The sequence below is a fragment of the Aedes albopictus genome, unplaced genomic scaffold (assembly GCF_035046485.1).
Source record: "Aedes albopictus strain Foshan unplaced genomic scaffold, AalbF5 HiC_scaffold_104, whole genome shotgun sequence".
Taxonomy (NCBI): Eukaryota; Metazoa; Arthropoda; class Insecta; order Diptera; family Culicidae; genus Aedes; species Aedes albopictus.
The window spans coordinates 17308-37149 of NW_026916416.1; the positions used below are offsets into that span (position 1 = coordinate 17308).

The 19842-nt window shown below is 46.3% G+C and overlaps 1 protein-coding gene across 1 annotated transcript in view; it reads left to right on the forward strand.

Annotated features, from left to right (window-relative positions):
• Positions 1-19842, forward strand: part of LOC109622862 (uncharacterized) — a gene marked incomplete at its 5' end in the record, with an annotated part of 69313 nt that overhangs the window by 14371 nt on the left and 35100 nt on the right. Inside the window, 9 exon segments of the mRNA XM_062843200.1 lie at positions 216-1022; positions 1942-3840; positions 5059-5202; positions 6268-6417; positions 7128-14477; positions 15211-15429; positions 15672-15854; positions 15924-16415; positions 16487-19831. Of these exon segments, the coding sequence (XP_062699184.1) occupies positions 216-1022; positions 1942-3840; positions 5059-5202; positions 6268-6417; positions 7128-14477; positions 15211-15429; positions 15672-15854; positions 15924-16415; positions 16487-19831 (14589 nt within the window).

Consider the following 19842-nt stretch of genomic DNA (forward strand, 5'->3'; position numbering starts at 1 on the left):
AAGCGCCCAGTGCTGAATAGAGAACAACGATGCCAGTAAGATATTGGTACATTTGCCCCTTTGGTTACTTGGCATATCCACACACAGACTCAATTCATAGACCACACGCATACACTTCCACGCATACATAAAAACACACATTCATCTCATACACACACATACACCTAGTTACTATTCTTAAAATCCTGTTATTATCATCACATGAACAAATCTAGACGAGTCCTGTGCGAACGATATGCAATGTCCCAATGAAAAGGCTTGTATCGGAGGAAAGTGTTCTGATCCTTGCTCGTTGCGAGGAGCCTGTGGGGATAACGCCCTGTGCCAAACGGTTCTTCATAGGCCGCGATGCTCGTGTCCCAACTGCTACGTCGGTAGACCGAATGTAGAATGTAAGCCCGATCCCAAGTGTCAGGAAGTAAGCACACCGAAGCCCAGCGATCCCAAGATCGTCTCGATCGCCTGCGAAACAGATAACGATTGTGATCCATCCTTACGATGTGACGCCAGTGGGCAATGTAGCGATCCCTGTACCGTCCCGACCACGTTCGTGTGCGATCCGAACAAGAAGTGTATCTCCAGAAGGCACCGTCCAGTTTGCGTTTGTAAACATGGCTTCATTGTCAATGACTATGGAGAACTGATCTGTGCCCCCGAGAAACGAGAATGCCACGGCGATGACGGTTGCGCCTCCAATATGGCCTGTATCGATGGAAAGTGTTTGAATCCCTGTATGCCCACGGCTACCAGAGGACCAGCCTGCCCGGAAGACAAGGCATGTCTCGTAATGGATCACAAACCAGCCTGTATCTGCATGAAGGACTGTAGTCCATCGCTCTCGATTTGCCTGCGAGATAGCGGATGTCCAGCTGATCTGGCCTGTCGAAACTACCAGTGTGTCAACCCTTGCGAATCTACTCAATGTGCTGACGACACACCATGCTTTGTCGAAGACCATAAACCGATCTGTAAATTCTGCCCTCCTGGATTCGTCAGAGATGCCCATCAAGGATGTTTGAAAGGTAACATAATTCCAGAGAAAATAGCGGCGACTAGCGCAATGATAGAACAGCTCTTCTTCCAGTATGTCTGTCTCTCTTATTCTCTCAGATTAAATTAGGACCAGACTCCAGAAATTCAACATTTTCAGACTCTGCTCTCCCTTATCTACGATCTTCCTCTCTACTTCTGTATGTGTTACAATTACACTCCCTCCTTAAGTGTTACTTCTTCTCTTTCTGGATCAAAGCAAATCTAAGACATTGTAACAGGCTATCTCTCCAGCGTCTTTTAGCCGACTTTGTGTAAATTAGTCTCTTTCACTTCCTGAGACCCGAGACTACCTATCTCGAGTTCTACTGTCCAACACTACCACGATCGGAACGTTTTTAAATTCAGAAACCATGACCAAAAGCGAAACCAAAAATGCCAATTGGAACCAATAAAAACAAATGCCCTAACGACGCCTCTACATTCACACACGCTCATGCTCAGCAAAAAAAAAACTCAAACCTATTAAACAAACAAGCATTAAATAATGCTCAAACACTCACTCGATTGGCTCTTGAAATGCAACGCTCTAATGCGGATGTTTCCTACGCACTACTACGTAGCCAACATCCTCTGTCACTTTCCCTGAAACACTTTCACTCATCTACACTTACACTACACCTTTCAACTCTGCTTACTTCAAAAACTATCACCTTCACCACTACACTGTCACTACCGTTACTACTACAGCTATACTTACTATCCGACTTTCTACGTGTATATAAAATAGTAACTTGCATCAATGATGTGTCTTCTTAACTTATACTCTCCTGACCTGTTTGTACATAAATGTGACTGAACCCTATCCCTAATAATATACGTATTTGTTTATCTATATTGTTATATTTATGTTTTAACCTACAACACCAAATTACCACTTACCCTCCACAGCTACAGAAGCACAAGAACAAGATGATGAAGAAGTACAGAAGGTGGCGCCCGTCTGTTCGAAACACTCCGATTGCGGCGAACAGTTACAGTGTTTAGCGGGCCGTTGTCTCGATCCTTGTAGGTCTGGTTGTGGTCAATCGGCTGTATGCACCGTAAAGGCACACGTTCCCACTTGTACCTGTCCCCCGACCCACACCGGCAATCCCAACCGGAAGTGCATTCCTATCATCCCCACCACCACGGCTTCCGGCGAACCGATCGACGCAGGTACCACCACTACGGAGTCCTACGGCGGTGACGGCATCGACAGATCCGATGTGTTCAGCACGATTGAACCGGATATGGATACCGAATCCGATGCAACATCCAGGACCACTACTGGTCAGCCAACCTTGCCACCGCCCGTAACTTATGCTCCGCCAGAAGCTTCAACGCTGACCGGAGATAATTTGCTAACGTCTACCGGTAGAAAGACGTCAGCACAAATAACGGAAACTACCGAGTCAGCACCTACGACTAGCCCGTCTCATACTAGTTCACAGCTACCAACGAGTACGGTAGATGTTTCTAGTGAAGAATACCTACCAACGTCAACGAAGATGTACCAATCAGATATATCAACAGAAGTAACAACGGAAGGAACCACGTTTGAAGTTACGAAGAAAAGACAAGAGACGTTTTCAGAACCGTCCACTACATCTGGTTTAGCGACTGATAGCACAGTGCTTCAAACGACCACAGATAGTATGACTACGATAAAGATTTCCGATGAAACACCTCAAAAAGTGACGACTGATAGATTCAAAGACATCACCACGGATACAACGATATCGTCAACTCGTAGCTACGAAACGTCTACCAGTCAACCCTATAGACCAACTGCATCAACACCTTTTGAAGAATTTAGCACATCTTCGATCGAAGTTATAACTGATGTTGATTTGAAGTCAGAATCGTCTACTACCACTCACAGTAAAACTGAAGTTCGCACTACAGAAATACCCTATTCAACTACGGACTCAGTGATAACGTCCACCACCCTTGAGCAGAGTGATACAACCACAAGCCTTCCGTCCACCACCTCTAAGCCCACTGGTACTTTAGTTAAACAGGACCGCAAAACAACCGAACTGGAAACCGACGTTCCACCTACCATGCTCACCCGACCAACCACCCTTCCGGATGTATTGCTAAACCGCAGTAGCACCACTCAAAGCTACGACGAATACATGGGTCACGAAGAAGCCACGGTAAAACCGATCAAAGACCGGAAGGAAACCGAAACTGTAATCTATGACGTAGATTTGACGACAACCACGCAACCCACAAGCGACAGAGGCCCTACGGAACCGGAAGACGATCGGAGTATTCCCCTGTCGACAGTTTCGTACAGTGATAGAGATGACGAGTATGACTACGGTAGCGAGGAAGTCGACGAAAGAGAAGACGAATTACCCAAAACTTCAACCAGCGCTCCAAAAAGTACGGAATTCACCACGGAATCCAGAGGTGGTAGAGTCACCGGAAGTACCGAACCGTCAACCGCTTCAACGATGAGTATAGACGATGCATCTACAACGTTGAAAGCAACAACCACTGAAGACACTAGCACCGTCGAAATTTCAACCGCCACTCAAGAATCCACAACTGTACCCGGGGTGATTACCCACATCTATGACTCTGCAACAACAATGGCGCCACTTGTCCCTTCACAAGTGTGCTTGACAGATGCAAACTGTTTGCAGAACGAAACCTGCGTCGATGGTTTTTGCATTGATCCCTGCCGGTCCGCCAATCCTTGTCCCCGTGATATCCCCTGCCTCACCCAGAACCACCAACCAAAGTGCCTTTGCAATAAAGCTGACCCGCTTGATTCAGCCAATTGTATAGAAGAATCAGGTAATATATTCACTGAATCTCTCCTAGTCGATTACCCGTTGGACCGATCCGGACTTCCAGGCATTCGAAGCGCCGCTGCAGGTTACTCTCGAAATTCATTCTTCCTTTCCGGACAATTGGGTTTCATGCGGGGTCCATTCATTAGGTACCTGAATCAACCGCATCGGAAATCATTCACAACCTCTATTGGAATGCATCATCCAATTTCGATTCTCAATCAGTATGGGGGGAGGCTCATCTGGCCTCAGCTGGAAAGTGTTCTATCGTAGTGCATCCTCTATTCTTGCCTGCCTGATCCATTTAGTCTATTCTCGGTACATGCAGCGGCGACTTCAATATGCGAAGCGTCCCCATCGGAAGCTCCACTGGGTCAATCTTAGAGAAATCCTGAATGGCACAAAACCTGGTACAACTCTCTGTTAGATCCTGAATCATTCCTTTAGCAATGTGGCACTTCAAATGTGTCAATGAACCACCTCAGAAACGCCTCATTGTACTGCAGCCCAGACAACTGCAGCCGCATGAATTATCAGAAAATCAAAACCGACATCCATATAGCAGATCTTTTGAAAGTTCATTCTTGTACTCTGCTAGCAGCATCCCAGTTATTCTGTCTCTGTCTTTTTGGTGAAGAATTCACGTCGGGAATTTTCTGTCATTTTTTTCCAGTAGACCCTCTGTAGAGTGAAGTTGCGAATGACAAACCGGTAAACCGTGCACGATCGGGAATCTAGAACGTCGGGAATAGTGCATGTCGAACGTAGTACAAAGTCAATGATCTCTTGTTGTATTCTACAGTAGCTGTATAAATACGGTGTACACAACTATCCGGTGGTTGGGTTATTGTTTCACACTGTACACTAACACCTGAAATACACTTGCTTTGGCTTATTGTACATATCTGCATGAACGAGTAGCTTCACGTAGCTGGTATGCTTTGCTTTAAACTGCTTGCGTAGTCCAACCATATACACCTGTAGTCGTGGTCGTCATGCGTAAAGCTTAGAACCGTAGCGCACACGTAGAAGTAGCACCCATCAATCTTTCCAGTAGATGTTTCATTACCAACTCCCGGCCCTATTTAGTTTACATATATCGTCAACAGAAGTTTACAGTAACGTCGTCGAATGCTGACGAACGATGCTGATGATGAGTTTTCATGACGCAGTGGGAACTTGCTGCACGAACCGCACTAATATGGTTTTGTACGTTTTGCAGAAATTGGATGTAGACACAGTGACGAGTGCCCAGCTGAACGATCCTGCGTCAACGGAGCGTGCATCAACCCGTGCCAGGCCGGTAATCCGTGCGAGGCCGGGCAAGAGTGCGAGGTGCAGAATCACGAAGCGGTGTGCATCAAACGTAAGTACCGATTTAGAGGTTTGGAAACATAGTTCTAATTCTAATGATCGTGGATATACAGTCTTGAAATCTGATGTTAATGAAATAACTTGCTTTACAAGGTAGTCCCTACTCTCCGTTTCTCCGTAGTATGTGACCGATACACCTTCATTTAAGTTCCACGATTTTTGTGCATATGTTTTAATATTTGACCGCAGAGGAGTACTCTTGCAAAAACAAGACCAGTGCAAAAACAGAATCTATAATTGTATATCCTATTCTCCTGTAAAGACTATCTGGAATGGTATTGCAGGGCGATGCTTAGAATTTTTCGAATTACTCTCCTGAACGCCTCCTACCAAGCACCATACGTCAGCCAACCATCGGAATGTGTTGTCTGTTTGCTTCTACTGCCGTCATCCTTGCTCCCTACCAACGTTCATAGATGGAGATTCAAGCTACTTACTCTGCAACCCAAAACCTTATCATCTTCTGTCTCGAAACTCCTTCTCACACCAAGTACTGCTCAAAAGGCCGACTTCAACGTTTGCACAAGCCCTATACCAGTTACTGAGCTCAGATCCACTGGAATTTGAGCACCTCGTTCGTGTTGTCGGTTATTGCTTCTACTGCCGCAATCCTCCCGTCCAAGAACTATTCTTCGCACAAACTCTACCTCATCTGCGGCCCCTGAGCTCGATCCAATCACTGTACTCCTCAACATACTCCTTCCATTGACTTTTCGGTAGTCATCCAGTAGATGCATATAGCGTGGAACCTTTTTAGCGAATAGTATAGTACCAACAAGTCTTCTCTACTTCAACCAATGCTCAGTTCCTTATACTAGAGTGAACGAAAGCCGTCTCGTTGATTCTTGGTCCTCAACGTTGTTCTTCGTAGTTTCCAGAACCATAACGGATAAGACAGCTACTCTTCAGATGTTGAACACCAATATCTACCAATGTAGATCATATCATAGACACATTCTCGGATACTGTAATATTACTCAAGATGCTGCGCAGTTAAACGGCTTTTTAAGACAAGATTTCTCTGAAATGTCTGTATCATCTGTTCAATCTTTCACAGTTTGCCAATGTCAACGGTCAAGCGACTGCGCTTCCGGTGCTGTTTGTGACGGATGCAACTGTATCACGCGAGACACGAACGTCATCTCTGGCTGCGAGCACTGTCCACCTGGAATTCCGTGCAACCCGCTGACCGGTGCCTGCGTCAAAGGTAAGTCCCACCAACACCGATCACCATGGTATGCTTGTGCAAGCCGCCGCCGCTGCTGCTGCTGCTTCAACCACCACTGCTGCCCCATGAAATTAATGGTTTCATAAGAGCATACAACCATAAATCAGTGCCTATTAACCTGAAAACCTAATCAAACCACTATTCTACGCATTTGTCCAGCTAAGGATGGTCTACGCTTGTCTAATATTTACTACTTCCAGCTTAAACCAAAGCCATTTCTCATTTTTTCCATACAGCTCTAGCTTCATATTACCATTACCCACCCCTTCTGTATCGTTTGGCTTAGCTTCCGCTCCTATCCCCAATAGCTCATCTTGCTAAAGCTTGCATTCTAGGACACACGCCGGAAGACGGTAGAAATCGAACGTAAGTGACTGACTGGACTGACCGTTCATCACTAGGCTTAGAATAGTACGCTTCTGCAAACTCACTAGAACTTTCGATCAAATCGTTTGGTCTTCACCACTTCACGATCACCCACTGTAGAGAATCACACCCGTGGAACCGCGTACACAAACGCAACACACTCACACACACACATACATCCACGTATCACAACACAGATCACACGCACATGCACACATCAGCTGCCGTGTCAAGCACCGATCGTATTTATCTACACCACGCAATAATTTTTGCTGCGATTTTGATTAACGAGTTTTATTTTGTTTTATTTTTCTTAACCAAAGAAACAACAACTGTTAACCTAGATTTAGAATATAATACCACGACAGCGGTGCCAGATGTACATAGCACACACACAGTTTACACGCCACACACAAGCGAGCCAATAACAACTAATTACGTAACCCAACTGCCAATAACCACTGCGCCAACAGCCAAAACTAGTCCACAGTATGAAATGTCTTCGTCCGAGAGCACTACCGAACTGCCCTCGTCTATTGTTACCACGGTTGGAGTGGCTGGGGAAACCACTCCGGCCGAGCTAGGTTCCACCGTTACGTCGTTCGAAGCTACAACTTTGTCCGCAGTAACGCAGAAAGACTACGAAGTGGGTTCCGATGGTATGACTATGGTGGGTAGTGGTGCCGAGGGGAAAACAACTACTTCGCCGTCTCAAACGACTACAGAGAATGTCAAGACTACAACTGAACGCGTTGTCATTAGCTCTGTTTCGCCACTCGAAGCCGTAACACAATCTGTAGTTACGCAGAAAGACTACGAAGTGGTTACCGACGGTACGACAACGGTTGGTACTGGTGCCGAGACAACTTCAGAGGATAGCAATACTACAACTAAACACGTAACGTTTAGTATTGTTACACCGTTCCATACCACAACTACGTCCGTAGTAACTCAGGAAGATTACAAAGTGGTTACCGACGGTACAACTACGGTGGGTAGTGGTATGGAGAGAGAAACAACTGCTTCGCCATCTCAAACGACTTCAGAGGATATCAACACTACAACTGAACGCGTTATTGTTAGCTCTGATACTCCGTTCGAAGCCACAACCTCGTCCACTGTAACTCACAAAGACTACGAAGTGGTTAACGACGATACGACTACGGTAGGTAGTAGTATCGAAAGTGAAACAACTACTTCGCCATCTCGAACGACTTCAAAGGATATCCAGACAACAACAGAACACATGACCGTTAGTACTGTTACGCCGGTCGAAGGCACAGCTCACCCCGTAGTTACACAGAAAGACTACGATGTAATTACCTCCGGTACGACTACTGTTGGCACTGGTGTCGAGGGAGAAGCAACTGCTTCGCTGTCTCAAACGACTTCAGAGGATATCAACACTACAACTGAAAGCGTTACTGTTAGCTCCGCTACATCATTTGATACCACCACTCCGTCCATAACAACGCAGAAAGACTATGACACTACAACTGAACGCGTTATTGCTAGCTCTGTAACACCGTTCGAAGCTACAATCCCGCCCGTAGTAACGCAGAAAGACTACGAAGTGGTTTCCGAGAGTACGACTACACTCGGTAGTGGTATCGAAAGGGAAACGACTTCTTCGCCATTTCAAATGTCTTCAGAGCATACCAACACTACAACTGAGCATGTTACCGTTAGCTCTGTTACGCCGTTTGAAACTACAACTCATCCCGTTGTAACAAAGAAGGATTACGAGGTTGCTACAGAGAAGGAACTTCAAACGACTTCAAAGGATATCACCACTACCACTGAATACGTCACCGTCAGCTCTGTTACGCCGTACGACGTCATAACTCACTCAGTTGTAACGCAGAAGGATTTTGGGTTGATTACTGACCGTACAACTACAACGGTTCCATCGGATGTCGAAAAAGAAGTTACGTCCCCTGTATCAAGTACCTATGCTGCAACCGATAGCACGGTTACGTCTTACCATGTGGTTACGCAAACGGGATATGAGGTTGCTTCCGATGGTACGACTACGGAGCGTGCGGAGGATTCAACTGCTGGAGAAGCAACAACTTTGAAGAAGGTCGAGACAACGACTGAACATGCTACCATTAGCACCGAAACCGCGAATTATCCCATAGTAACGCAAAAGGACTACGATAGAGATTCAGGCGCAACAACTACGGCTCGTAGTGATCTCGTGGTGGACACAACTACTGCGCAAGAAACAACACTGAAGGATTCACACGTTACAGAGCAAATGCCAACAGCCTCCGAAGCAACGCAGAAGGATCACGACGTGAAAGCCGGTGTTACAACCACGGTTCGATATGATGCCGAGGAAGTAACAACCAAGACACAAGCAACAGGAATCAAGGATACAACCGAAGGTGTTGCAATCACAACTATTACGCCATTTGAAAGCTCCCTAACAACGCAAAAGATTTATGACGTAGTTTCTGATGTTAGAGCTACGGAACCTAGTGGTGTTGTAAGGAATGCAACAACATTCAAGGATACGACAGAACACATGTCAACAACTGAAGGTGTTACCGAGAGCTCTGTTACGATGGATGAATCCACAATTCATGATGTAGTGACACAAGAATATGAGATGGTTTCCGGTAGCACAACAACGGACCACAGAAGTTCCAGTGAGGCAGCAACTTCTACACAACCAACGACATTCAAGGATGTGACCACAACAATGCATATTTCCACATACGAAGGATTTACACCTACTGAAACCACGACTCACACTCAGAAAGATTACGACGTGGCTACTGACTATACAACTACAGTGCAGAGCGATGTTGAAACGACGCAGAAAGAGAGTACTACTACGATACGGGGTGTTACCGATATGGAAACCACAACTGCGCAAGGGACGACCCTCAAGAATGTAGAAACTACAAAGGTCATGTCAACATCTACAGACTTCACCGTAAGCTCTGGCACGACGTTTGAGGCTACGACTCATGTTGTGACGACACGGAAGGATTACGAGGTGCTGTCTGAGGATACAACTACGATTCGTAGCGGTGGTGATGAGGAAATCGTTTCTACACAACCAACAACCTTCAAGAGTACATCGATCACGGAACAAGCACAGACGACCGAAGCCATTACCGGTACTGTTGCTTCATTCAAACCGACGACTACGACTATAGAGACGCAAAAGGATTACGTTGGTACGACCACGGAAGAACCAGCATCGACGGCAACTGAAAAGTTACCAGCAACAACACAACGGATTCCATTAACCTCGGAAGTAGATTCGGAAACGCCGTTTGCTCAAACCACTCATTCAACTGATGGAGACGTTAATTTCAGCACTGTGAATGCGGAGCAGATACGTTCTACAACTGTTACATATGTGACAGTGACGGAACTTGAGATCGATCGCAATGACAGTGCGACTGAAACAACAACATCATCGACAGATTCATACAGCACTCTTCGCGATGAGGATACTGATGTAACAGGAAAGACCGCTTCATCGACTCCAACTACATTTACAGCTGTACCCTATGAACCAACGACTCAAACTGTTGTAACGCACAAAGGATACGATCTGGTTTCAAATGGAACAACCACAACTCGCACTTCTTCCGGAATGACTGATGCTTATACTACTCAAGGATTAACAGTGACTGATCGTTCTTCCTCTAGCACTGGAAAACCTGATTACGATCGAACGTCAGGTCCAACACAAGAAGTTGAGCTATCGACCAAGAAAATGGAATATGACGAAGCTACCAGCTCGACTCAAGCATCCAAAACAACACCTAGTAGTTCTACAACGCCAGAAACCACAGCTTATACCTACCGAGACTATAGCGAGTCAGAATATACAACTAAGCGTCAGGAAACCACTGCTTACGATTCGATAATCAGCCGAACTACTGAGGAGTCCAACGCAGGATTTACTCCAGTTTACAATGGGACAGACTACACAACGGATTCAAGAACTACGACATTCCAGACTAGTCCAGGAACATCGCATGGTCCATCATTCGAATCCACTACTTCAAACTGGGAAACAACGGAATCACCTTCGGATATACCTCCGATGAAAACCGCTGAAGGGCCCAAGCACACTACAGACTACGCAGATACTACGACCCATTCAGAGTATACTGTAGATGGTGATCTAACTACTACATCCAAAACTTCAACGGAAAGTACCACAATTAAAGGAACAACTACAGTGCTTTCTGAAGCTTCATCAACAATTTTGGATACTACAACCATTACTTCAGCCATGAACGCTACGACTGTATCGAGCAAAATGGTTACCGAAGAACAAACGGATATGGCCGCTAGTACAACCAAACAAGGACCAGACGGCACTTCAACAGAAGCGACTGAAAGAGCATCCGGAACGACTCCCGATTATACTACCCATCGGGCAGTTACCGAGCCCACAGTTACTCAAAGGGATTATCCTAGCTCAATGGAAGCGGATATAACGGATTTGACTACCACAGTTGGTAGTTTGACGGATAAAGAACTGAGTGCAACACCTGGAGAAACTTTTGTAACTACTACGATGGAGCCAGGAACAACTCGAACCGTGGATAGCGTTCCAAAAACTACCATACAAGCAGTTGACGATGGATTCACTACAACAACCTCGCAAGCAATAGCAAGTACCTCGTTTACTGAAGCGGACATGGTTACAACAACAGTCAAGGCTTTACCTGCTGAGCAAGACACTACCGAAGCCACTTCACCATATTATGAGGCAACAACAGGATTTTCTCGGCATACTGACACAACCGAGCCAACAGTGATGAAGGCAGTTACAACAGAATCATCCTCTACTGGTTCAACCGTAGTTGTGCCTATTACACGGTATCCGCCAGATAGATATCCAACACAGTTCACCACAGATTCTTCCTATGACACATCTACCGCAACGACTGAAGCCGTTAAGGAATTAGAGACTACCATAAGTATAGAGCAGACTAGAGATTCTACTACAAAGAGAATCTCACTTACTACCACGGTAACAGATGAAGAAGAAAGATTTGTGAAAACTACCGAAACAACTTCAACGGCACAATTCACAGATTCTGAAGTGGAACTGCATTCCACAACTGAAGGATACACTACTATTTCATCGGGATCGACGATGGACGTCACGCCGCATTCCACAAATTTGGATAAAGGTCACGGTACAAGTACTCCAGATTTCACCAAAGATATGACCTCTACTTATGCAGTACATGATGCAACGTCATCAAGTGACAAGTTCACAACGCAAAGTGCAGAGGCGACCACTTCTACGCAAGGATCAGTTCCACATGAAGTTGAATCTTCTAGAGATGGTACAACTACAGAGACTGCCTCGACTGTCAAGGACATGGAAGAAGTTACCACTAGCACTGCTCATACATCTGAGTATGGCTCTACCAGTGTAAGCGAGATGTCAACTGTGGGACACACCACAGAACAAAAGGAAAGTACAGTGCATTCGGATGTCACTACTGAACAACTTTCTTCCGTTAATGAAGTTTCGACAGAGTACGGTGGTCAAACTACTGCCAAGTATACATTGGAACGTGATCAGGCGAAGACAACTATACAGTACACGGAGGATACACAACAACAAACAACTACGCAACCTTCAGTTACAGGTCAAGATGAAATGACTTCAACAGAGGACCGCAAAACAGAAACAACCGGAAAAGTTGAACAACATACTTCAACAGAAAAATACACAACGGAATTGGGAGAAGCAACCTCAAGTACAGCATTTGAATCTATAACGAAGGATGAAGGATTGGTCACATCTACAGCGTATCCAGGCATCACCGACCGAATCAAGGAGCCTCTCGATTCAACATTCAAACCAACCCCGAAAGATAAAGCAGACGTTACAACATCGGAAATTACTGAAACCACTGCGGAGACCACAACGCAAATCAGCCCAGAACAAACCACAATATTACAATCAACCATACAGGATCACGAGACTACTGTGAGACTCCATAGAAACACGACGATTGAGATAACGACTTTGCGAACACCTCTGAAGGATCATGAAGAGAAAACAACCACTGGAATGCCAGAAACTTCATTGTACTCGGAAAGTAAGGATGAAACGACTTCAGGAACACCTACTGTGAGTGATATGGAAAGCACAACACCAATCGGAAAACAAGAAACCACTTCTGTGGAGTTTGTAGACGTCACTATGAAGCAGTCTACGATGCAAGACCATAGTGAGTCAACGACACACAGATATGAAAGGCCGTTTGTATCAACGCAATCTGCAGATACAACGACATGGAAATTCACAAAGAAAGATAAAGAGGAAACTACCACGTCAGGAATGTACGATCACACAACTTCCATTCCAGACACCACAGTAACGACAATTACAGAAACAACAATTGTGAAGGAGGGAGGGTCAACGTCAGTTTATTCTACGCAACAACCGGCAATCACCACAACGCGCTCTTCGGATAAGGAAGAACAAGTGACAACACAACAGACAACTACCACTATGTCTTCAGGGAAGGATGAAGAACAAAAGCCGAGTTCTGCCACAGAACCAACTACTTTGGGTGAAGAAATAACGACACCATTAGGATATGATAGAACAACAACTTCTTTCGATGAAACGAAAACAACTTCTTCAACAATCGACCAAGAAAGTACCACAGTTGAAGCATTCAGCGACGCAACAACCCATTCCAGTTCAGAGGAAACAACCACTGCCAAGGGCAGAATCACAACAACAGCGCACAGCGCTGATTCTACTACGGAAGATCAATCCGATATAACAAAGCTAGCATCTACGGATAAGCTTACGTCAAGTCATGCACCTGAAACAACTACGGAGAAAGATAACTCAACTACGCTTGGTTCTTTCAAGGATGAACAGATTATCACTACACTGGAGCCTACAGAAAGCGCGACATCTTCTATACCACTAGAAATTGCGGTAACCACAGAATACACAACAAGTAAAAGCTCTATCTCGACTAAGCATTACGCAGATGAGTTGACGACCACTACAGTTCCAACATCTTCTATAGATAGTGGAAGCTTGATGACAAGCACCAAGAAAGCTACGGTTATTGGTGAGATTGGCCTCACTGAGGAAACGTCGACTACATCGCAAACTACTACGCTTGGTCTGAGCACGTCACCTCCGAAAGAGGGCACATCAGAAAGTCCCAACATGACAACTATGAGCCATCAGCAATCAACAGTAACTACTAAGACAACAACTGAAGGAACCACGATGGAAACAACAGAATTACGCGAGATTGGCAGTACAAGACATCCCGAGGCTCATACAACTGAAACTATTACCACAAGTAGTTCTTTGATAAACGAACCCTTTGCAAATCGTACAACAATGCCTTCTACAACAGATTTAGGTTTAGATTTAGGTTTCACGACTGTCCCCACCACTACACATACCGTCGAAGACATTTCTACTGAATCGTCGATCCCATATACACAATCAACCCCCGTGGATGGTTCACTGTCCACAAACGTACCTCCGTTGAGTGATACTGCGATGACCACAATCCCCACACCGTCAAGGGCCTGTGAGACCTCCTCTGATTGCGAGATATCCGAAATATGCAAACTATCACACTGTATTCCTAAATGTACAGACAAGACACCTCCCAATACACCCTGCGCAAAAGGTATAATCAGCTGCCTGTCTCGAGAGTATCTCGAATCTACTCCTCGTCCTTCTTCTCTCTTCGTTCTGTGCACTTCTACACTGTTTTATACACTGTGTTTCCTGTGTTCCCAAGTTGGATGTGTTGTTTTTTTTTCTCTGAGTGCTCCCGTCTTGGACCTTCTACTGTAAAATTCGCTTCCTACAGATAGCAGTATGCTTTCTAACTCCTAACTATAACCTCTAACTATTGCTATAACTTTGTCTACTTTAATCTATTTTCTCGTTGCAACAACGAACATGCAAGTACACAATTGGGTTTGTTTATATCGATGAGAAGGATAGCACATAACCTCACTTTTATCTTCTATTTGTATATTTTAAAACAAAGTTTCGATCGAAACTGTGATTTGCAATCGATATGAACAAGCCCAGCAAACCACATTATTACTTAAATGGCAACTTAACCAATGCAAAAACAAAGGCTTATTAAGGCTAAAAAGGTAAAAACTCAATGATACATCAGGGTCGGTAGACTTGAGATGAGTTTAAAAAAACGATACACACATAACGGTATGTCCACTAACGCTTAAAGCCACCCACTGTAACTATCCTTGAGTTAAGACCCTAACGCTGCCATTTAAGACCAAAACGTCAACGACGATAACTTCTAAATAATTCAAAATCGATGATTGTTCTAATACACTCTAATCCCCCACCACCAACATCCATGCCCAATTAACAACGTACGGCAGAACCTCCTGGCACGCCCAAAATCCCCGAACCCTGCCAATCGGATGCCGACTGTATTGAAACGGAGGTTTGCTTTATGGAGGTGTGCGAGGATCCCTGTCTGTTTGACGGCGTCTGCGCACCAACGGCAACCTGCCACGCCAAAATGCACCGACCAATCTGCACGTGTCCCCCGGGCCACGAGGGTAACCCAACGATCAAGTGCACTCCACTGGAACCAAGTAAGGATCACTAACGCTTCTCATCTATTTTACTCAAACAAAAAAAACATTGCACTACTAAAATAAGCAAGAGTTAACATTCTGCACCAACCACTTTCGAAATGTAAAATGATTATTGTAAAAAAACCTCCGGAATGTACAAATGCTGATCCACGTGCAACACCTGTAAATATGGTTTCTATGCACCAAATATTCAAGACACACCCGTTTTCTGTTTTCTCTTTTCCTTGCACCATGAACAGTCCAATGCACCTCGAGTGACGAATGTCCGCTTATGGAAGCCTGTGTCGGAAACGTATGTCGTCGTCCATGCGACGTCAAGAACCCGTGTGCTCCGAATGCAGTTTGCATCAACCGGAATCACGGCTCTGAGTGCAGCTGCATCGAAGGCTATCACGGAAACGGTTTCGTATCATGTCAACCAGGTAATCTAGTGTCTCATTCCAACCAATCGATCCCGGTCGCCATAACGGTTTCTTCGAATTCATTTGTAGTGACCACTCCAGGTTCAGTATGCCAGTACAACGAAGATTGTCCACCGGAAAAGCTCTGCGATCGGCTAAACCGCGTGTGCATCAACCCATGTCAAGAGGATTCCTGCGGAGACAATGCCGAGTGCTTCCCCCGTAATCATGGCGTTGAGTGCCGTTGCCGAAGTGGATTCTCTGGAAACGCGTATATCGAGTGCGTCCAACTACACGGTTGCCGGTCCGATAGCGAGTGCAGTTCGCATGAAGCTTGCATCAACGGGCAGTGCGTGTCTCCATGCCAATGCGGACCGAATGCACTATGCGATGTTCGCAATCACAAACCGCAATGCAAGTGTCCTCCTGGATACAGAGGGGATGGCAGACAAGGATGTAGTCCACCGAGCAATCCGTGCGATCCCAATCCATGTGGTTTGAACGCCATGTGCGAAGTCGATGCCGGTAGCCCAGTGTGTTTCTGTCCAAAGGGATTGACTGGAAACCCGTTCAAGAATTGCAGTAAGTATCTTTTTGCAGTCCAGAACATTCTTCAAAACCAGTTACTAAAACCTTTTTTCTCCTCTCCACAGTTCCCGAAGGAGATGAATGCTCGCCGAATCCTTGCGGACCAAACACCGGATGTCGTAAAATCAATGGGCAAGCTGCCTGCTTCTGTTTGCCAGAATACGAAGGAAACCCTCCGGAGGTACCTTGCAAACTGCCACACAACCCATGCGAACCGTCACCCTGTGGACCTAATACGCAATGCACGATACTGAACAACGGCTTTGCCAAGTGTACGTGTCTCAGTGGATACATTGAAAGCCCCAACACCATCCGTGGTTGTATCGAGCCACGGAATCCATGCGAACCGAACCCTTGCGGATTTGGTGCCGTCTGTGACTCGTCACGTAACCCAGTATGCTACTGTCCGGAAGGAAGCATTGGAAATCCATTCCGTAGCTGCGCAGAACCAGTTGTAACGCCCGAGCTATGCAAACCGGGACCATGCGGAGCTAACTCCGATTGCTACATCGCTGAAGGCCGTGAACAATGTTACTGCCGATCGGGATACATTGGAGATCCATACGCTGGATGCATCGAACAGCCACGATCAGTTTGTGAACCGAATCCTTGTGGACCTGGAGCGGAGTGTCTGATTCTTACCGATGGATCACCAGCGTGTCGGTGTCCTCCAGGTCTCAGTGGAGATCCAACCAGCGCTGAGGGGTGCCATGGATACGAATGTCGCGTGGATAACGATTGTGCAGCTGAAGAGGCGTGCATTGGCTTCCAATGTGTAGATCCTTGTCCGGGTTCGTGCGGAACAGGAGCCCACTGTAGAGTGGAGAAACATCATCCCGTTTGCTTCTGCGATGCGGGTCTAACAGGAAATCCTGCTTACCGTTGTTACGCACTGGACACACCTGTACCGGATAACCAATGCAAACCTGGAGTATGCGGTGTCAACACTCAGTGCACCATGCGTAACCGAAGACCAGTTTGCAAGTGTTTACCGAACTACAAGGGTGATCCAAAGAGGGGATGCAAACCGGAATGTGAACTTAACTCTGACTGCCCAACGGATAAGGCTTGCTACAACAGGCGGTGTATACCACCGTGTAACGGAGCAGTTTGCGGTGTGAACGCTGAATGTCAAGTCGAATACCACACCCCAATGTGTAAGTGTCCGAACGGCTACACCGGAGATGCGTTCGTGCAGTGCGTATTGATCCCAGAAGATAGAAACATGACGCGTCAACCATGCCAGTCATCGCCATGTGGACCTCAGGGAGTATGCTCAGTCTACGGTAATGATGTGGCCTTATGTGATCCATGCTCGACCCCAGATGCCATCCATAACCCTCGGTGCAGACCACAATGTGTATTAAACACCGATTGTCCATTCAATCTAGCGTGTTTGCAAGGTAAATGCCAGGACCCTTGTCCAGGTTCTTGTGGATACAACGCTGTATGTACGGTAGAGCAACACCGTCCGGTATGCTCCTGTCCTCCAGGATTGTACGGAAATCCATACGAAAGATGTATTCAGCAAGATACGCCACTTGAAACTTGCGACACAATTCGTTGTGGGGCAAACACCGACTGCAAACGAATGAGTGGCGTATTGGCTTGTGTCTGCAAAAAGAACTACTTCGGAGATCCTCTTGTTGGATGTAGACCTGAGTGTGTAATCAACACAGATTGTCCGAGCAACAAAGCCTGCGTAAACAATCGATGCCAAGACCCGTGCGTTGGAGTATGTGGTGTAAGCGCTTTATGCAAAGTCGTAAACCATATTCCGGTATGCTACTGTCCACCTTCCCATACAGGTGACGCATTGATTGCTTGTACGGAGAAAGCTTATCTACCTCCGGATACTACGCCTTGCGATCCGAATCCATGTGGTCCGAATAGCAAGTGCCTAACCACACCCGACAATTACGCTGTGTGCTCATGTCTGCCAGGGTTCCGAGGAGTGCCACCAGCTTGCCAGGCCGAATGTATGATCAACGCTGAATGCCCTCAGAATAAGGCCTGCATCAATTTGAAATGCGTTGATCCATGTCCAGGAACGTGTGGTGTCGGAGCCAGATGTGAAGTTTTGAACCACAACCCAATCTGTAGCTGCGGACCAAACCAAGAAGGAGATCCATTTGTCATCTGTGAGGGTAGACAAAAGGAACCTCCAACCCAGACACCAAAGAATCCATGCGAACCATCGCCATGCGGTATGAACTCGATTTGTCAAGTGAAACGCAATCGTCCAGTTTGTTCGTGTCAGCCGAACTTCATCGGAAGTCCTCCACACTGTCGACCGGAATGTGTCCTTAGCGCAGAATGTCCACAAGACAAGGCTTGTATCAACGAAAAGTGCCAGAACCCTTGTGCAAACGCATGTGGAGCCAATGCGGAATGTCATGTTGTTGCTCACTCCGCCTTCTGTAACTGCAAGCAAGGATATGAAGGAGATGCTTTTGTTGGATGCTCGGAGGTACAAAGGGGTCCACCAGAACCAAGAGACCCTTGCTACCCCAGTCCTTGTGCCGAAAATGCGCTATGCTCAGCTGTAAACGGAGCTGCCAAATGTACGTGCATTGCTCCGTATCTGGGAGATCCTTATAATACAGGATGTAGACCTGAATGTGTACTGCATGCCGATTGCGCAAGTCCACTAGCCTGTATCAATCAACATTGCCGGGATCCTTGTCCTGGAATATGTGGATCAAACGCCGAATGTACCGTGATTAACCATATGCCAGTGTGTGAATGTAATCGAGGTTTTCAAGGCGATCCATTCCGCGGATGCCGCCCGTTGGTTTCACACCAAGACACACCTTCGGACCCATGTGCCCAATGCCCGTCCAATAGCGTATGCCGAATTGTACAAGGTCGCCCAACGTGCTCATGCCCCGAAGGATATCGTGGTGCTCCTCCTGCGTGCAGGCCAGAGTGCTCCAGTAATGAAGAATGTCCTCATGATCAAAGTTGTATCAATCTGAAATGCAAGGACCCTTGTCCAGGGCTTTGCGGAGTCAATGCGCAATGCCAGGTCATCAATCATAAACCGTTCTGCAGCTGCTTACGAGATTACTACGGAAATCCGTTTGAGCAGTGTATGCCGAAGCCAGCAGAACCAGTTCATCCATGCCAGCCAAGTCCATGTGGACCGTATTCCGAATGTCGCGAAGTGAACGATCGAGCTGTATGTTCATGTGTAGCTGGTATGCTTGGTGCTCCACCAAACTGCCGTCCCGAGTGTGAAACTCACCAAGACTGTCCTTCAAACCGAGCATGTTTCGCACAGAAATGCAAAGACCCGTGCGTTGGGTCCTGCGGCTTCAACGCTCAATGCGTTTCTCGCGATCACCGCCCCGAGTGCTACTGTATGGAAGGATTCGAAGGTGACCCATATACCGGATGCAGCCCTAGAGGTAAATGCCAT